At 40.4% G+C, this 17,810-nt stretch overlaps 1 protein-coding gene across 5 annotated transcripts in view; it reads left to right on the forward strand.

Annotated features, from left to right (window-relative positions):
- The window catches only part of vps13c (vacuolar protein sorting 13 homolog C), a 141,917-nt gene that overhangs the window by 110,566 nt on the left and 13,541 nt on the right, over positions 1 to 17,810 (forward strand). For all 5 annotated transcript variants that reach the window (XM_025010947.2, XM_025010945.2, XM_037979977.1 and 2 more), the window contains 18 exons: positions 2,655 to 2,759; positions 2,859 to 3,014; positions 4,041 to 4,166; positions 4,248 to 4,381; positions 4,717 to 4,843; positions 6,088 to 6,323; positions 7,719 to 7,863; positions 8,024 to 8,164; positions 8,245 to 8,326; positions 8,406 to 8,475; positions 8,657 to 8,768; positions 8,847 to 8,960; positions 10,669 to 10,799; positions 10,888 to 10,969; positions 15,053 to 15,166; positions 15,292 to 15,367; positions 16,419 to 16,582; positions 16,652 to 16,697. In XM_025010947.2, coding sequence (XP_024866715.1) covers positions 2,655 to 2,759; positions 2,859 to 3,014; positions 4,041 to 4,166; positions 4,248 to 4,381; positions 4,717 to 4,843; positions 6,088 to 6,323; positions 7,719 to 7,863; positions 8,024 to 8,164; positions 8,245 to 8,326; positions 8,406 to 8,475; positions 8,657 to 8,768; positions 8,847 to 8,960; positions 10,669 to 10,799; positions 10,888 to 10,969; positions 15,053 to 15,166; positions 15,292 to 15,367; positions 16,419 to 16,582; positions 16,652 to 16,697 — 2,161 coding nt within the window. The remainder of the gene's footprint in view (positions 1 to 2,654; positions 2,760 to 2,858; positions 3,015 to 4,040; positions 4,167 to 4,247; positions 4,382 to 4,716; positions 4,844 to 6,087; positions 6,324 to 7,718; positions 7,864 to 8,023; positions 8,165 to 8,244; positions 8,327 to 8,405; positions 8,476 to 8,656; positions 8,769 to 8,846; positions 8,961 to 10,668; positions 10,800 to 10,887; positions 10,970 to 15,052; positions 15,167 to 15,291; positions 15,368 to 16,418; positions 16,583 to 16,651; positions 16,698 to 17,810) is intronic.

The raw sequence follows: 17,810 nt of genomic DNA on the forward strand, positions 1-17,810 counted from the left end.
TTTTTTATGATCTTGTTTTTATCTTTGATTTCAATTGCACTGTGTAGCACTTTGAGATTTTTGTTAATGAAAAGTGCGGTATAAATTGGATTTATTATTATTATTATTATTATTATTACAGGCAGTGTACTTGCCAGGGCAGCACAATCGCGTCGCAGACTCTCTTTCCCGCCAGGAATGTGCTCCGGGAGAGTGGTCCCTTCACAGCGACATAGTGCTCAGGATCTGAGACTTCTTTGGTCGGATGGAGGTAGATCTGTTTGCCACAGAGGGGTCGACTCAGTGTCCTCAATGGTATTCCCTTACAAGGGCATCAGGTGCACTGGGCCAGGATGCGTTGGCTAGTCCTTGGCTAAGTCCTCCTATACGCTTTCCCACCCCTGTCTCTGTGTCTCTGTGTCACGGCATCCCGCGGTGTCTTCCGACCACAAGAGATTTGCTGTCTCAGTTGGGGGGCCTGTTATGGCACCCCAACCCTCAACACCTCCGACTCTGGATGTGGCTGCTGGACGGCTTGAGCAGCAACAGCTGACTGGATATTCAGATCCCATCAGACGCACCCTTTTGAGTGCCAGGGCACCCTCTACTCGCCAGCAATTTGAAAACAGGTGGCGGCAGTTTTCCCAGTGATGTTCTGCCCGCAATGATGATCCAGTCACATGTGCAGTGTCCACTATCCTGGAGTTTCTCCAATCTCTTCTTGATACAATATAGCTGCAATATCATCTAATCATGCTGGCTTTGAGGGCTGTACCGTTGGGAGCCATAATCTAGTGTCTCTTTTTTTGCATGGTGCTCGTAGGTTGCACCCACAGGCACCAGTCTGGGACCTGCCCTTGGTTTTTGAAGCTCTGTGCCACTCTCCATTCGAGCCTTTGGCACAGGCGGACCTAAAGTGACTCTCATGTAAGACTGCCTTTTTGTTAGCTATCGTCTCAGCCAAGATAGTTGGCGAGCTACATGCTCTTTCTGTCAGTCCCTCATGTTTCAGATGGGTTCCGGATGGCTCTGGTGTTACCTTGTGGCCCAACACTGCATTTGTGCCTAAGGTGCTATCCCGTTCTCATTGTAACCAGCCACTGAAATTGGCAAGGTTTCGGCCTACATCAGGAGTGGCTGGGGATAGGTCCGAATTATTGTACCCAGTGAGGGCGCTGGAGACATACATTGCAGCTACTGCAGGTATACGATGCTCAGACCAGCTGTTCTTGTGCTATGGAGGTCCAAGGCTAGGTTGTCCTCTTTCCAAGCAGCGTCTCTCCCACTGGATTTTGGATGCCATCTGCAATGCTTACAATGCGGGACGCTGCTCCCTGCCGGTTGGCGTGACTCTACCCGGAGCGTCTCCGCTTCCTGGGCAGCTATGAGGCGGTTTCTAAAGGATTAATGTGGCCACCCCTCATCGTCTGGGTCAGGTTCTTCTGCAAGGGTCCTCAGCATCTCCTTAGTGAGTTAAGTGCTCAGGATTCCTTGTGACATCGCTGGTATTAGTCATTCAGTGCTTTCAGCACTGCCCTCTGGCGGTCAGTAGGGATGAAAAAGAATGAAAGTTACGTATGTAACTACAGTTCTTTGAATCCCTGATGACCGCCAGAGATTTTTTGTTACTCAGACTCCTTGCATTACGCGAGAAGATTCTGCAGGAACAGAGCCTCGGATGACGTCAGTATATATAGACTGGGTGGTCATCCGACGTGTCACAGATGTGACTCTGTTGGTATTACTACTCGAACGGCGCATGCGTGATGGGAACATTCAGTGCTTTCAGCACAGCCCTTTGGCGGTCATCCTGGATTCATAGAACCGTAGTTACATACGTAACTTTCATTTTAATGTCAAGTTTAAAGTCATAAATGTGAGATTTCATTTTAATGTAGTGATTTAGATGGTAATGTCAAGGTAAAAGTTTTTTACTCTTTTATTCTTTTTATTTAGTCTTTTAAGTCTTTATTCTAAACATTCTGTCTTTAATTTAGTTGTTTCCATCCTAATCTTATATAAAGACTTATTCTCAACATTTATATTTTAATCTCAAAAATTGATAAACAAGTCTTTCTCATTTTGTTTTTTTTTATAGTTGCCATAAAGTGTTTTGGGTCTAATCTTTGTAGTATTTGCTTTTAAAAGTTCAGAATGAATGGAAACACGAGGCAGCATAAAGGATTTGAACAAATCTACTGCAACAGGCCTGTTTCAGGATCGTTTCAAGTCATTCTGACTATTTACAGAGAAAAAAAATGTATGAAATAAGTTTAATTTTAGTCTCATTTTTTTATTTTTCAAATTATTTTTGTAATGCCATAGAAAAGTGTTTTAGTGTTGTTTTCCCATAACCAGATGGTCTTACACATCAGTTTTTGAGTTTTAAATTTGAACTTTCAGTGCTTTTATTGCAAAAAAATCATAAAATGAAACGACTACACTTCTATTCTGTAGCTGAATATTCTGTAGCTCTTGCCATCCAGGGAGCTTTCTTAGTTCAAAACTGCAGAGTGTGGAGTTCCAAGGTTTTAAACTGCATGAGATGCTCAGTTTATGCAGCTAAAGTCACATGCAGGTTAATTTCACTCCCCTTCCACTGGAAAGTCATTAGGGTCTTTGTTTGCCTGGCTCACAGAGAGACATTTTGGTCACATGCATCATACTTGTTGCAGCTCCAGCTGTGCATCTCCACCAGTTCCTGGTCTGATGAATTCTCTTTGGACACGGTGGGAAGTTACGGCTGCGTTCAATGTCCTGCAAACAACATGGACTTCTTGGTAAAAAGTTTTTTTTTGTAAAGCTAAACTCATAAATTTTATCCACATGTCCTTCCTTTCTCAGGCAGACTGATGAAGTGTTTTTGTTTGGGTGTGCAGGTGGGCGTTAGCATCAAAATGAGCAGTTTTAACCTGACCAGGATTGTCACCATGACTCCTTTCTACACTCTGGTCAACAAGTCATTATTTGAGCTGGAGGTTGGAGAACTTATCAACCAGACCTCCATCAGGTGGCACTACATCCCCTCCACCGAGGTAAGTGGAACTCCTGCTCATAGAGCTACAAACATCTCCGTCCAAACTGTTATCAGCTAACGATAGTTGTTTTTTGCAGATTCACTGCATATGGACATTTAAATCCATTTCAGAGTTGTTGTTTTTTTGTTTTTGTTTGTTTTTGTTTTTTTTTAATTCCAAGAAATAATTAGATCAGGTTATTTTTTTACTATCATTCTGGTTTTAGCTTCAAGTAACTTGTGTCATTGGGTAGCTGCTGATGGAGGCATCTCCATGGTAACACTGGACTGTAGTTTCTAAGCCACTGAACTGCAAATGTTGTGAAACTAGTTGGCAAACTTTCTCACGTGTGCCACAGAGGCTTTACAGTCTTTTTGATTTTGACACCTACATGGGTGCTCTCCTTATTACAGAAAACATCCAAGATTACAACTCTGAATGTCCAGGTATAAAAACCACACTGTTTATAAACAGTTTGTATTTAAAAACTGGTCTGAATTTATCTGTCTTCATTTCTAAATTGAACTCCAGCAGATTAAATCATAAATGTGGGGGCGACTGCCAAGGTGGGGACAAAACAGGCTGAAGTGGGTAAAATGTGAGCGGTGGTGGAAAATGGAATAATGTCCACGGCCTAGAATGCAGTTTTGCAAGCTGTACACTAAAAATTGGATAGAGTTTTCAAAATCGATCTACAAAACGTGCCAGCTCAGCTCGCTGGTCATTTGGTCACAAATACTCAAAATTCTGTAAGACTGCATCTGAAAATTGACTTTTTTTTCCTTGCAAATGCATAAGAATTAGCACCTGTTAGTCCTCTGTTTTTTGTCACAGTTTTTGGTGACTGCAGTTTTGGAAAAAAAACATAGCATTCATGGAAACATAGCAACTTAATCAGGAATAGTGTGATATCACTTTTGGAAGCATAATATTGTACAAAAATCCACTAAAAACTGCCAAACAATTTTCCCTTGACAACAAGAGTTTTTGGATTCTGAAATATCCCCTGGTAGAAATTGTTCTTATAGTATTTTTTTGTTGCAGTGCCTCCCTTTGTGGCCAATGAACAGCTCAGGGAAGCTGTGTGTCCGTGTGGTTGGCTCTGAATCCAACTCCAAGTTCTTCTTCTTCAACCGACAGGACAACGGCACCTTGCTGAGCCTGGACATGGTGAGTGTCTCTGAGTCCGACTGTCCACCCTGACAGTCAGAACATTTCTGTGTTTTTGATTTTACATGTGTGTCTTTGCAGTGCGGTGGGATCATTGTGGACGTCAACATCTCCAATCACGCCACCATCATCAGCTTCACTGATTACTATGAAGGAGCAGCCCCTGCCCTGCTGATAAACCACACAGCCTGGGTCACCATCAGCTACAGACAGAGGTCAGAGGTCATCATATACACAATTTCTCATAGTTAGTGAGTGAGTGTATTTTCCTTCCAAAAAGCCATATTTTCTTCTGGTCTTGAGGAACAGTTTTTCAGACTTTCTGAAGATCTTTCAGAGTTTTTCTTTGAACTTCTGCTGTTTTTTCACTCGTTAAAAAAAAAAGTCATTTACCAAGACCATTTTAATCGATGACGAGAAAGTTTATCACCTTGGAAGGAAAATATAAAGACATTTGAACTGGATTGGAACTTTTGTACCAAACTCTGAATTAAATGTTGTACCATATCTTATTGGAGACGTTTACCTGATTTTCTTCCCCTTCCCTCAGAGGATCAGTTGAGGCTCATAATCTGCAACCTGGCGAAGCTCGGCGGTTTGTGTGGGACGACCCTGCAGGAACCCGAACACTCAGCTGGAGCCACATGGAGCATTCAGGAGAACTGGACCTGCTGAAGGTCTGACTGACTCATGGGCCTTTTTTGTTGTGACTGTGTGACGTAACATGTTTCCAGAAGGTGGAGCTGCTCAGTTTTTTTTTTTGTTGTTGTTGTTGTTGTTCATTCATTTCCTGCACGTCTCAGGGGTTTTCAGGTGTTAAAGGTCTCAGTAGCTGACATGTTTAGCAGTAAACAGCTGAGGACATTAATCTGTTTACATGTCATGCTCACTGAATGTAAAGTCAAAATCCGTATGTCAGGGTTTTGATTTATTCAACCTGCTAAGAAAAAATTACACTGGAGAGGCTCATTGTCTTATGTGAAGGCCTTCGCAAAGAGGAGAAATTCCACAACAGCTCCTAACGGCGTGCTGTCCAGGAAGTTCTGCCTGCTTACTTGGGCTTTCTTTTTTATTAAAGGAAGAAGAAAAAGGGGTTAATCTGAGCCGGCCAAAGCCAGTCCAGATCATAGCAAAAACACAGCATAACCATAACACATCTCTGTTTGGGAGAGTCAGATGGTGTGGCACCCGCCATCTGACCTTCGCGTCTCACGTAGGCAGTTTTACACATGAGCACAAAGGCTGACAACATAAAAACCCTAACAATGTTTTAGACTGAAAAAAATATTTGTGGATTACCTTAACTTAAACACAACAAAAATTAAACACATTGAAAAACCATGTGAATAAACACAAAATCGAAAGTGATTTATTTCAACTCAGAATATTACAACCCTTTTTGTGGGGAAAAAAAAAGAGTCAGAGCTGTTTTCACACAATAATAAAAGGAGAATCTTGTCACTATTGGACAGGTGGTATTCAACACAGTGACCGTATTCTGAACAATGCAGGTTTGCATGTGTGTACTTTGTCTATACTGCAATAACCTTTCAAGATTTTTCTGTCTTTATATCAGGGGTGTCAGACTCCAGGCCTCAAGGGTCGCTGTCCTGGGAGTTTTAGGTTTTTCTGCTCCAACACACCTGATTCAAATCATTTAATCATCTCCTCACCAAATCATCATGTTCTCCAGAAGCAGAAGCAGAAGTCATTCATTTAAACCAGGTGTTGTAAAGCAAGGACACATCTAAAACATGCAGGAGAGCGGCCCCTGAGGAAAGGAGTTTGACACGTGTGATTTATATGGACCAAGCCACAAGAACCAGAAGATTATGGCTCTTGTGTTGTGGAGACAATCATAATCAGATTTGCATGCATGTTTCAGATAAACACTTCTCACAGTCTGTCCATCTACTTTCAGGATGAGACGGGTCAGTTTTCTGTTGACAGCAGATCTCAGATCCACTGGGTTTCCTTTCTGGATGGACGGCAGCGAGTGCTGCTTTTTACAGAGGACACCGCTGTGGTGACTAAAGCTCGACAGTCAGAGGAGCTCGAACAGTTTGAACAGGAAGTGATTGTGTCCCTGCAAAACCTCGGACTGTCACTCATCAACAACAGCAGCCGGCAGGAGATTGCATACATCGGCATCACCAGGTAAATTTTAAAAAGCACCAAAAATGGTGTACAGAAAGCTCAGTGTGTTTCTAAACTCTCAATATTTATAAAGGTGTATTACTTCTACAATAAGTAATTCCAAAACATTGATAAAAAAAGATCACAGCAACTTACAGGTTCTGGGTGAAGAGCTTTGATGTTGGAGTTCTTCCTGGTGAACAAGAGGGTTGCCTCCATGTGATTTTAAACTGCTGGATGAAGGTTCTGACTGTTTAGTGTACTTTTGTATCAAACAACAGTTCAGATTTGGACAACTGTGGCTCAGGGGAAAGAGCGATCATCTGACAGTTGAAGAGCTGGTGGTTGGCAGTTGGTGAGCCCGGCTTTCTACACCACATGCCGAAGTGTCCTTTGGCAAAACACTGAATAAATACAGTACATTTATAATTACTTGGCCTTCTTGGAGGCTTTGGAAGGACATGACATCTGGAGATTTCATTGTTCCAGGGGACTTCAATTCCCATGTGGGAAATGACGGAATCACCTGGAAGGAAATGACTGGAAAAAGTGACCTCCCTGATCTGAATCCAAGCTGTTTTGTTATTAGACTTTTGTGCTAGGTATGGGTCATCCATAATGAACATCATATTTGAGCTTACAGTGGTCCATGACAGGTGCATTTCCACTTCAGGAACCAGGGTAGTTTCTTTTTCTCTTCCATTTCTGTTGCTTTCACCACAGTAAATACAGATAACCAGGGTAGACATTTACTCCAGAAATGCCCCTGGTAGGAAAGTAGTACGTTTGAAGTCACTTAATATTTTCTGGGTGGTGGAGAACACTGTCCTGAAGTCCCCAGGATTCCCAATGAAACTCCATTAGAAACATGTAGATGAAAGAACTTAGGTGGTGAGTTGGATCTGGTGGCAGGGGAAGCTGCAGGACAAACCCAGTAAAACCAAATGAGTAGTAAAAGCAGACCTAAGGCAACTGTCTCTGAGATCTTCAACTCACACCTCTGGGATATTTTTTCACATCCTGGGAGAGGTCAGAGACAGGGAATCCAAATGGGTTATGTTCAAGGCCTTCATTGCAGATGCAGCTTTCAGGAGCTGTGGGCTGAAGGTCACTGATGCCTGTCAACAACTAGTAGAGACCCATTGGTTTACACTGGCAGTAATGGAAGCAGTCTGAACTGCTAACCTGAACTGAGAACAACAGTGAAATGATTACTTTGAGGCTCTCCAGAATCCAGTCACCGTGTCCACCCTTCATGAGGCAGAATCTGAGAACTCAGGGACAGGTAAGTCAACCAACCTGGTAGTGGCCACGGAAGGCAGCCAAAAAGTTCCCTGGTGCTATGACAGGATAAGATTCACCCCAAGATGCAGAAGATGAAGACAATAGATGATGATGTGCGGTTTTGTGTTACAGCTCAGGTGTGGTTTGGGAGTACAAACGAAAGAATCACTGGAAGTCGTTCAATCAGAAGAACATAAACCTGCTGGAGAAAACCTACCAGAGTCAGCTCAGTGGGAAGATGGAAGATGGCTGGGTCGTACTGGAGAACAATCTGGAGGTCAGAGGTTAACATGGGCATTTCCAAACGGATTACACACTCCCAGACTCACACACATGTTCTGTGCAGAAACACAGCCATATCCACAGTAGAGGCAGCTCAACAGACAAAGGACTGGATTAATTTCTGAGGTAAAATGTGTGATGTCACTGGTTGTTAGGTGAACCTGAGTGGAGCAGGAATGATGATGCGAAAGCCCCATTCCTGTCCAATAAGAAGAAACTTCCTGTCCGGGATCCAGGTGGAGTTCAAGCAGTCAATGCACCAGCGCAGCCTAAGAGCACAACTCCACTGGCTGCAGGTAAACATGCACATACCTGGACACAAACACCTAGACACAAGCATGCAGACCTGAATGACTAACACAACTTTTGGTTTCAGGTGGACAACCAGCTTCTAGGTGCCATGTTCCCCATCGTCTTCCATCCAGTTCCTCCTCCGAAGTCCATCGCTCTGGACTCAGGTGGAGTATTTAATCACCCGCCTCACACCTGTTGATGTAGTGATCCAAATTTTAGCAACTCTGTATTCTGTCTCCTCAGAACCAAAACCCTTCATCGACATGTCGATCATCACCAGGTTTAACCAGCACAGCAACATCACACAGTTTAAGTAAGTACCAACCACAATCATTTTACTAATTTTACAGGAAATTCTGGTTTGACAAGACCACAGAACTAGATCATAGGCAATCCCTCATCCAGTACCCCACCTTGGAGAAGAAGCAGAGCTTTACTGAGTGTTTGATGGCGTGATTCAGATGAATCTGTTAACTCATCTGCATGTTCTTTAGATACTTCATGGCTCTGGTTCAAGAGATGGCAGTGAAAATTGATCAGGGTTTCCTGGAATCTGTCTTGGCTCTATTTACACCAGCTGCTGACCCTCAAAATGAGGGACAGAAGGTAGAACCAAACAGGAAGATGATACTTCACTTCCAACATACAAACGTCACACAGAGGAGTAATAAGTTTGTTTTTCAGTCAGGGCTGATTAAGGGAGATCTGCAGCGTATGCAAGCCGAGCCAACGAAGGTGTCACTGTCCGACACAACAGGATGTAGCTTCTTTGAATATTTTCACATCTCACCCATCAAGGTAAGGCAGTCTTCTTCACTTCTGTAAATCATAAAGCTGTCTATTCAGTCAGAGATTTTCTAGTGGTGAACAGAGGAGATGATCTCAGGTTTCACACCAATTCACACTTTCATTCATGTGACCAAAACATCTGGTTAACTAGGGTGCTAGCAACCTACGGGAGGGATTTAAGGTGTAGTGATTTGCATGTGATTTCAGTAACTCAAGTTGAACTGCCCAGCATGTTTTATAAGTTTGGAATGTTGCACCTTTCAGTTTAAAACTGAGAAAGCTCCTCAAATGAGAACCAGGATGTCCCCAGGAAACAAACAAAACAAATAGTCTAGTAGTCTTTAATTCAGTTTGTTAGGATTATCTCCTGGATAACTGAGAATCTACCCAAGCACTTTAGGTTTATTTATGTATAAATGGACACTAAACAGCACTCCCTGGCAGGGTGATAGGGTAAAATACATTCTAAAAAATAAACAAATAACAAAGGGCACATGGTTAATAAAATCACATGATCTTGGATAGTTGTAATAAAAATTAAAGGAAGCGTAATAAAAAAAAACACTGCACAAAATAAAACAACCACCATTCTATGTATGATGACATATTTGATTAGTTAACATTGACTGTTTTATAGATTTAGAGAACAGTTTGTAAGATGTGAGGTTCCTTAGTTTTGTGGGTTCAGTGTTCCAGGTCTGAGCTGAATGATAAGAGAAAGCTGCATGTCCAAAAGTAGGGTTAGGGTTACAGCTCTAGTGAGTAGATTTTAATGTTCAGTAAAATTATTTGGGGGGACGACTTTGAAATTGTGGAGGGTTTTTTATTGTTGGTGATGCAAACAAGGCTTCTTGCTTTGAGTAAAAAAAGCACTCTCTCTATTGATTGCTTTTGATTTTGAGTACTGTTGAGAAACCATGTTTTTAGTATTAACTCCTCTCAGAGGAATCTCATCTCACCACTTAGTTTCTCCCACTGGATCTTTGATGTTGCAGAAAAGACGGACACACAAAATGAGTCCAGACCAGAGGTTTAATTACCAATCATACATTTATTTAAACATTCAGCTGAATGGAGACAACAGCTTACCAACAAGAAGAAACAGCAACCTGTTCCCAGTTGTTTGAGGTGATTCCCCTTTCACATCCTTTTTATACTATGAACCACGCCCAAGACCAGGATTTTCTGCACACAAACAGCTGCAGCAGCTTGTTTTTCTGTCTTAAGGATAGCTACCTAATCTCACTCGCCCTTGTCATGATGTCCTGGAGTCTTTGGCCTCCCTCACCCCATAGACACAACTGCTCTTTGTGATTATTTTATCATAAGCTAAGTGTAACCTCATTTTAGCAATCAAAGTATCAACATTTCATTATACTTTATAGTACATACCCCTTTTTTGCCAGAAGCAAGAAGCCTTGTTTGCAATTAAGAGAAGGCTATGTACGTGAAGCATCAGAGGAGCACCTAAGTGAGACTAACAAGGACTCAGTGGCATTTCTAATTCCCTTGGCTACAGAATTTGTAGCTGTTAAATCTTTATGGTCTACTTTTTCTGTGATTATTTTTTTCTGCAAACAAAGCACCTGAATCTGCTTTGTGGCATTATATGATTTTCCAGGGTCCAGTGAGCAGAGTGGATGGATTTTCTTTAGTTTTAGTTAGTCATTGTTTTCATGCTGCTGTCATGACCTTCATGATGTTTCTCCTTTATCAGCTCCACCTCAGTCTGTCTCTGGGCTCCAGCGACAACAGCTCAGCTCAGGAGTCTGCTGCTCTTCAGCCTCTAAAGCTGCTGTTAAAAAGTATCGGCGCCACGCTGACCAATGTCGACGACATCATCTTTAAGTGAGACTCAGACAGATGTTCTGTGGGCTGCAGTTTCCAGGTCTGAGTTTGACCTTTGTCCCCGGTTTCTGTCTCTGATGTCTATCAGACTAGCCTTCTTCGAGGTGAAGTATCAGTTTTACAGCAGAGAGAAGCTGATGTGGGCGGTGGGCCAACATTACAGTGAACAGGTAACATTACAGCCTATTTCATTCCCACAGGTTTTATCCACATTAACAGTTGTCTTCAATTTACTGCTCATTAGGGGTGTAACGAGATTAAAACATCACAAGATTTTTTACTGAATTAACAGCTGTCTCACAAACACCCCTAAAAACCCCTGTACCATGACTTTATCTGATAAAATTATTACAGAAACCGTCCACACCATTTGAAATAATTTGTGTAGCAGTTTGGACAAACTTGTCAACCAGTAGGACCACGCTGTCACCTCACTCAAGTCGTGTTTTGGAGGCAGTTTCCCTTGCTCCTCCAGCCTCTGCAGCTACGTACTGAGAGGAAGAATCACACATTTATACAAAACAGAACCGGCTTAATGCCCAGTTCATATGGTAATTTGTCAACTATGAACATGAGAAAATAAAGTTCATTCATCTGTTTGAGTTGAGACAAAAAGATTTGCCTCACCCATCTCCATGAAAGCTATGTATATTACAATTATGCCTGTGTTTATCAGTGTGAGCAACTTTTCTTTCTGATGAAAAAAACAAACCAAAAAACCACTGGAGTTGGATTTTAAGCTTTTAAATCAGACTCAAACACCTGTCAGAACACATCACAGCTATAGAAAGTCTGAATTTATTTTATCTAGATTATCGCTTTTTGTGTTTTTCTCCTGTACTTTTGAGGTGAGATGTTTGTAGCCATTTAAAGTTTCCATTGAGGGTTTTTTTAAGTTGTTTTGACATGCTGTGAAGTGAAGTGAAATTTATTTATATAGCACTTTTCAGCAGCAAGGCGATTCAAAGTGCTTTACAACACAGAAACAACAATCGGGTACATAATCAAATACAACAGGTACAATCAAATACAGCATAGAAACATCATAATCAAATCTAGATCAATCATGTATAGTCTAAATGAAATATAGGATAATCTAAATGAAATCATGAAACTAAACATATCTAAAACATGAGCTAAAACAGTCAAAATAGCTAAAATAATCTAAATAAAATCATGATGAAGTTAAAGCTGAACTAAACAACAATTAGGCTAAGACAGTCAAAATATGAGCTAAGATAAACAAAACTAAATGTACAGGAAGGCTAAATAAGCTAACATAAACTGCTAAGCTAAGGGTATTAAGAGACTAACTAACTAACAGTACCAAGGCCCGCTAACAGCCATCATAATAATTACTAAGATAAATAAGCTAACATAAACTGCTAAACTAAAGGTACCAAGAGTCTAACTAACAGTATTAAGGCCCGGTAACAGCCATCATAATAATTACTAAGAAACTATGGTGATGGGGGGAGGGGGAGTCGGATAACAGAGATGACTCAGAAACAGCGGAAAGTGTGCATGTGTGTGTGTGTGTAGAGGCGGTGGGAGGCAGTGTGGTGCGTGTTGTATGAGTGTGCGTGTGTGTGTGTGTGTGTGTGTGTGTTTGTAGAGAGGTCCATGAATCACGTCACAGAGGCCATTGTCTTTGATAATGTGATGAAATGTTTATCAGCCAGCCCAGAGCAGATCCACAAATGTCCTTAGGCAGAGGGAGCAGAGCATCTTGTTTACATAAATTCCGAGGAGTAATTGAGATAGCTGACCAAGGTCAGCCTAGGGGAGCCAAATTCACAAACAGTAATTGTTTTGGTTCAGGCAGACATTGTGTTTTCTGTCAGCCTTGAAAGTCTTGCTGATACTTCTCACGGGCAAATCCAAACAGCCAAATTTCAGGTCCATTCCGTCTGATTCGAGCGAGCAACTTCCTTAAGATGTAACCCATATTATTCATGAGTTCCAGAACCGCAATTCAGTCCAACTTGCGATTCAGCTCCCGTAACCACACAGTTTGATTGTTGACCGCCGAACCCATTAAGCGAAGTTGATGATTAGTCAGGTAACTGCGTAATCCAAACAGCAGAAATCCTGTTATCAAAACCCAAATATGTGAAGACCTTCCAAAGACAAAAATTGTCAGACAAACAATAATTCCATTTCCTCCAGGAATCCATTGTGTATCCAGCAAAAAAATGTCCCCTCAGGGTAAGTCAGAGCTCTCCCAATTTCTGTCCTCCCGTCAAGAAAATTTGATCAATTGCGTTGAGAGAACAGCTGACCAGATCCATGGTTTAAAAATTTTGGAGAATATGTAAAATAGAGGCTCCGAAAGAAAGCAGGGCAGAGAGGCAGAGGTGGGGGTGGGGGGTGGGGGGTGCAGTTCAAGAGATAGAGAGAAAAGAAAACACATCTGCCTTCCACCAGGAGCAGAGAGAAAAAAATGTGGTAAAATGTTTTCATTAGAAACCAGTATAAAATGAAGTTATAGGAAATTAATGTCTTTTTTTTTTAAGTTTTCAATAAACTGTTCTGACTGGTTAAAAAAATGCATATAGAGAAAAGTGAAGTTCATATTTTAGTGTGAATATTTTGACATAAGAAATGTGAAAAACATGGTAATTTAATTAATGTTTTAAACAATAATATTTTTTAAAAGTTGGTTGCTGACAGAGGTGCCAAGTCACATTTACTTGCATTAATGTAACTGAGCATTAATTTTGTGTATTCTGTACTTGTAAAGTAATTTCAAAAATGTGAACATAAATATTTGAGTTAAAATTAGGAGTTGAGGGAACAAAAACCTGGTCATGTGAATGAGACACTCTGACAAGTTCAATGAAGGAAGCTGCTTCATTCTGCTGTTAGCTGTGTTAGCTCAGAGAGACTCAGACCTGCAGCCTGTGGTGGTGAGTTAAAAACACATTTCTTTGTTTTGTAAGTTAAAACCAGGCTTTCATAGTTTATTAAGAGACGTTGTGAAAATTAGTAAAAACAGACATCAGTGCCTAACACTCCAGTAGTTCATGAGATATTTTGTGAACAGACGGACAGAGTTGACACCAACAGTTAATGGCAAAATTTTAAATAAACATCTCAGGGGATCAATGAGCACTTAGAGTATAAGTTGGGAATCAGTTTCAGCTACTATTGCATAAAATTTTAGCTAAATGTGTAAAACTGACTGAGTTATAGCTGTTTTTGTGTTTGCTAGGGTTGATTAGCTGTGGCAGCCATGTTGAATTGAGTTGGCTCCACAATTTAGTCATTTGTAAATGGACATCCAATTATTGCTTTCTGAGAGTTTTAATAAATTCTGTCCAGTGCTTCATGAGACACTTTAACACTACAGACTAACAGACTCAACTCAAACACATACAGAGACACTGGCAAAAATATTATCTCCTGCCTTTCAGCGGTAGGCTATAATAAACTAACATTAAAGTTTGCCGTCCAATAACGCATGTAAACATGAATCATGTGATTACCTGACGTAAGGTGGATGTTTAGTCTTGTATTTATGACACAGTCTTTATTTTGACCACTATTTGCCTTCCAGAAAATTGTAAATTTTAGAAAAAAATATTTAACAAATGCTGTCTTATTTCCTTTTTTTCAAAACTGAACAAAGTGATTGTGTGTTTCAGTGAATGAAAAGTGAAATCAGTTCTTAGGCACTGAGATCATAAATCTTTTTTTTAGTTGATGTTGAAGTCCTAGTTTAGTATAATTAACACATTTACATTGTCTATCTTTCATAGTTTTAGTTGTTTGTGTGGTTCATAATTTTAAGTTATTAAAAAAACAAAAAACACCCCACCTTGTTTTGGTAATCCATTCTGGTTAATAAATTCCCAACAAGACATCCAGGTAATAACTCTGGGGCTCAGAATAGATAGCTGTTCAGACAATTCAGATAAAAGGGGTTCAGACCATAACCCCACCATATATGGTCTGAGTAAAGACGTTTTCAGTTTGCTTTGAGGCCATTCAGATCTGTATTTAGCACTATGTGAAAGCAATCTAATAGTTAGGGACAGATTTTACAGCTAAATCTGAACAGTATTATGTTGGTTTCAAATGAGTGTCAAACTCTGACTACTTTTTTCTCTTCATGTTTGGGGGAAAAAAAAAATCTCCGTGAAACTGAGAAGTATCTTGAGGAGGCATCTTTGGTCCAATGAGCTTACAACATTCTGAGGGTCAAAGAATTTTCAAACCTCTGAAACAAACCTGTTGTGTTCTGGCTGCAGTTCCTTAAGCAGATGTATGTTCTGGTTCTGGGTCTGGATGTTCTGGGGAATCCGTTTGGACTGATCCGAGGTCTGTCTGAGGGAGTGGAGGCCTTCTTCTATGAGCCATTCCAGGTACCACTTGTTTTATACTGTACCATGAGAACATCAGACATTGATTAGAACTGAATATTGATCTGATCTGAATATAAAATCAGAGTCAGGAACCTGTATGAAGTGAAGGTGTTTGTGCTTCTCAGGGAGCTGTTCAAGGTCCGGAGGAATTTGCTGAAGGGTTTGTAATCGGTGTTCGAAGCCTGTTGGGGCACACTGTAGGTAAGAAACTCAGACTGTAACAGGATCAATGTCAAGTTGTCAGACATGTACAGCTGCTGTCTGAAGTTTCCTTTTACTCATGAAAAGATGTCAAATTTATTATTTCTTTTTTTAATGATTCATTTGAACTATTTGTTTTCCAAACTGTAATGGTTATACAACATACAACTTTGATGATTTTTAAAACAAGACTGCATTTCCTTTTTTTTCTAAACCGTATTGGCTCAAAAATATCCACATACCCTTACTAATATTTGGTTAAACATCCTCAGCAAGTGTCACCTGGATCACAGGCGGTTTGTCTCCGTCAACAAGCTTCTAGTAGAATTCTGGCTGATATTTGACAACTCTTCTTGGCAAAATTAGTAAAGTTCATTTAAATTGGTTGGTTTCCTGCATGGACCCAGCTTTTAATCAGAGTCCACAAATTTCATTTGGTTGAGGTCGGGGCTTTTGGGAAGGCCATTCCAGAAGCCTGATTTATCAAATCAGAAAACAGTTCTGATGCCTGTTTGGGATCAGTGTCCTGCTGGAAAAAACTGTTTAAGTTTCATCCATCTAGCTAATCATTTTAGGTGCAGTTGAAGAATTTTGGAGGTAGTTCTCCTTCATTGTTCCATCTACTTTGTGCACCAATACCACAGCATGATGCTATCACCATCGTACCTGACAGTTGGTAGTGTTTTTAGGTTTGAAAGCCTTACCTTGACTCCTCCCATCATCCTTCTTGCAATAAGGAACTGCCAGCTGCAATCAATCATGATCATCAACAGGAAGTTAATAGGCTTTGGCCTTGTCAAGTTAAGACATTCTCAAATTAAGTGATCCTGTGTGGATCAGAGAAAATCCACAATAAATTCAAACTTGTTTTTAAAAATCATTTTTGTTACGTGCTATATCATCATTACCACACTAAAGGGAGGAAAAAAGGGGTAAAAAAAAAACAATAGATCCCCAGAATAATCTAACATTTATACCCATGATGAGTGGATGGAAACTTGTGACTGCAGCTGTATGGTCAGTGGTCCCAGCTGATCCGTTGTCTCTGCAGGAGGTGCTGCAGGTATGGTGTCCAAGATCACAGGTTCTGTGGGTAAAGGTCTGGCAGCCATCACTATGGATAAAGAATACCAGCAGGAACGGCGAGAGGAGATGAACCGACCACCTAAAGACTTCAAAGATAGTCTGGCCAAAGGAGGGAAAGGACTGCTGAAGGTTTGAAAGGACTTTGTTCAGATCTTTGTTCAGTGATGTTAGATGAAGTTAGACTCTGTCTCTCTGCAGGGCGTTGTTGGTGGAGTTACAGGCATCGTCACCAAACCTGTGGAAGGTAAGTGACACCTATGCTCCTGCTTGAAACATGGACACAAAGGTTCTTGTTTGTTTCACAAAGTTGGTCAGATAGTAGAATAAAATATCACAGTATACCACCACAAAAAAATAAAACAAGCTAAACGATAAATCAAAATGACCAGCAAATGGCAACGCTAGAGAGGAAAATATTCCTTTTCTGCTCAGTTAACTGCATTTTAATTCAAACCAAAACTTTTCACTTCAGTAACTTCAGCCATTTTTAACAGACTCAACAATGCTTTCACGCACAAACATGAACCAAAAAAGAACTGAGAAGTAGTTTCAAAAAGACTCACCCACTGAATATATAGCAATGTCTTAAAATTATTTAGTCACTTATTCAAGCAAAATTAGGACATAACAACCAGATTAATTTTTTTCTTGAAAGTTTTTACACAAAAGCCTGCGTTCCACTGAAAATAGGTTTGGGATTATAATTAGAACAGTGATTCTCACCTGGTGGTTCACAAACTCTAAAACCCTCATATCCCGACCCCTCACATCTTTTTAGCAGGTTCATGTCTTCCAGTTCAGATCACCCTGATCCTCTGTTCAAAATTTCTAAAATTCTTTGATTCCAGTCTCACGTGTCTTCAGATCCCTTAAATGATCTGATCTAAACAACTTAGATCCTCTTATCCAGACCCTTCATATCATCTGATCCAAATCCAACCCTTTTAGTCAGGTCCCCAGGTCATCTTTCATAACTTTTTATATCCTCTGTTTAAGATTTTTAAAGTCTTTTAATCCAGATCTTGCTGGTCCTCTGATTCAGACCCATCTTTTCCTGATATTTAAACTCCTTGGATCTCATGATCTAAATTAGTGCTGGGCGATATGGAAAAAATTCTATATCACAATATGGATAATTTTATATCACGATAACGATATATATCACGATATACCCCAATTACGTACGTTGTCAGTTATTCTCTGAAAAATATGAAAAAATAATTTAATTTCTTACCTTTTTCAAGCTTTATTTCTAAGTGACATTTAACTGAATTTTCACAAATGAGATCTGCTGCATTTTAGTGCAGCAATATATATGTACCTGTTAGACGTAACAGTATCAAATGACAACAGACTC

This window comes from Kryptolebias marmoratus, linkage group LG15, assembly GCF_001649575.2.
Source record: "Kryptolebias marmoratus isolate JLee-2015 linkage group LG15, ASM164957v2, whole genome shotgun sequence".
NCBI lineage: Eukaryota > Metazoa > Chordata > Actinopteri > Cyprinodontiformes > Rivulidae > Kryptolebias > Kryptolebias marmoratus.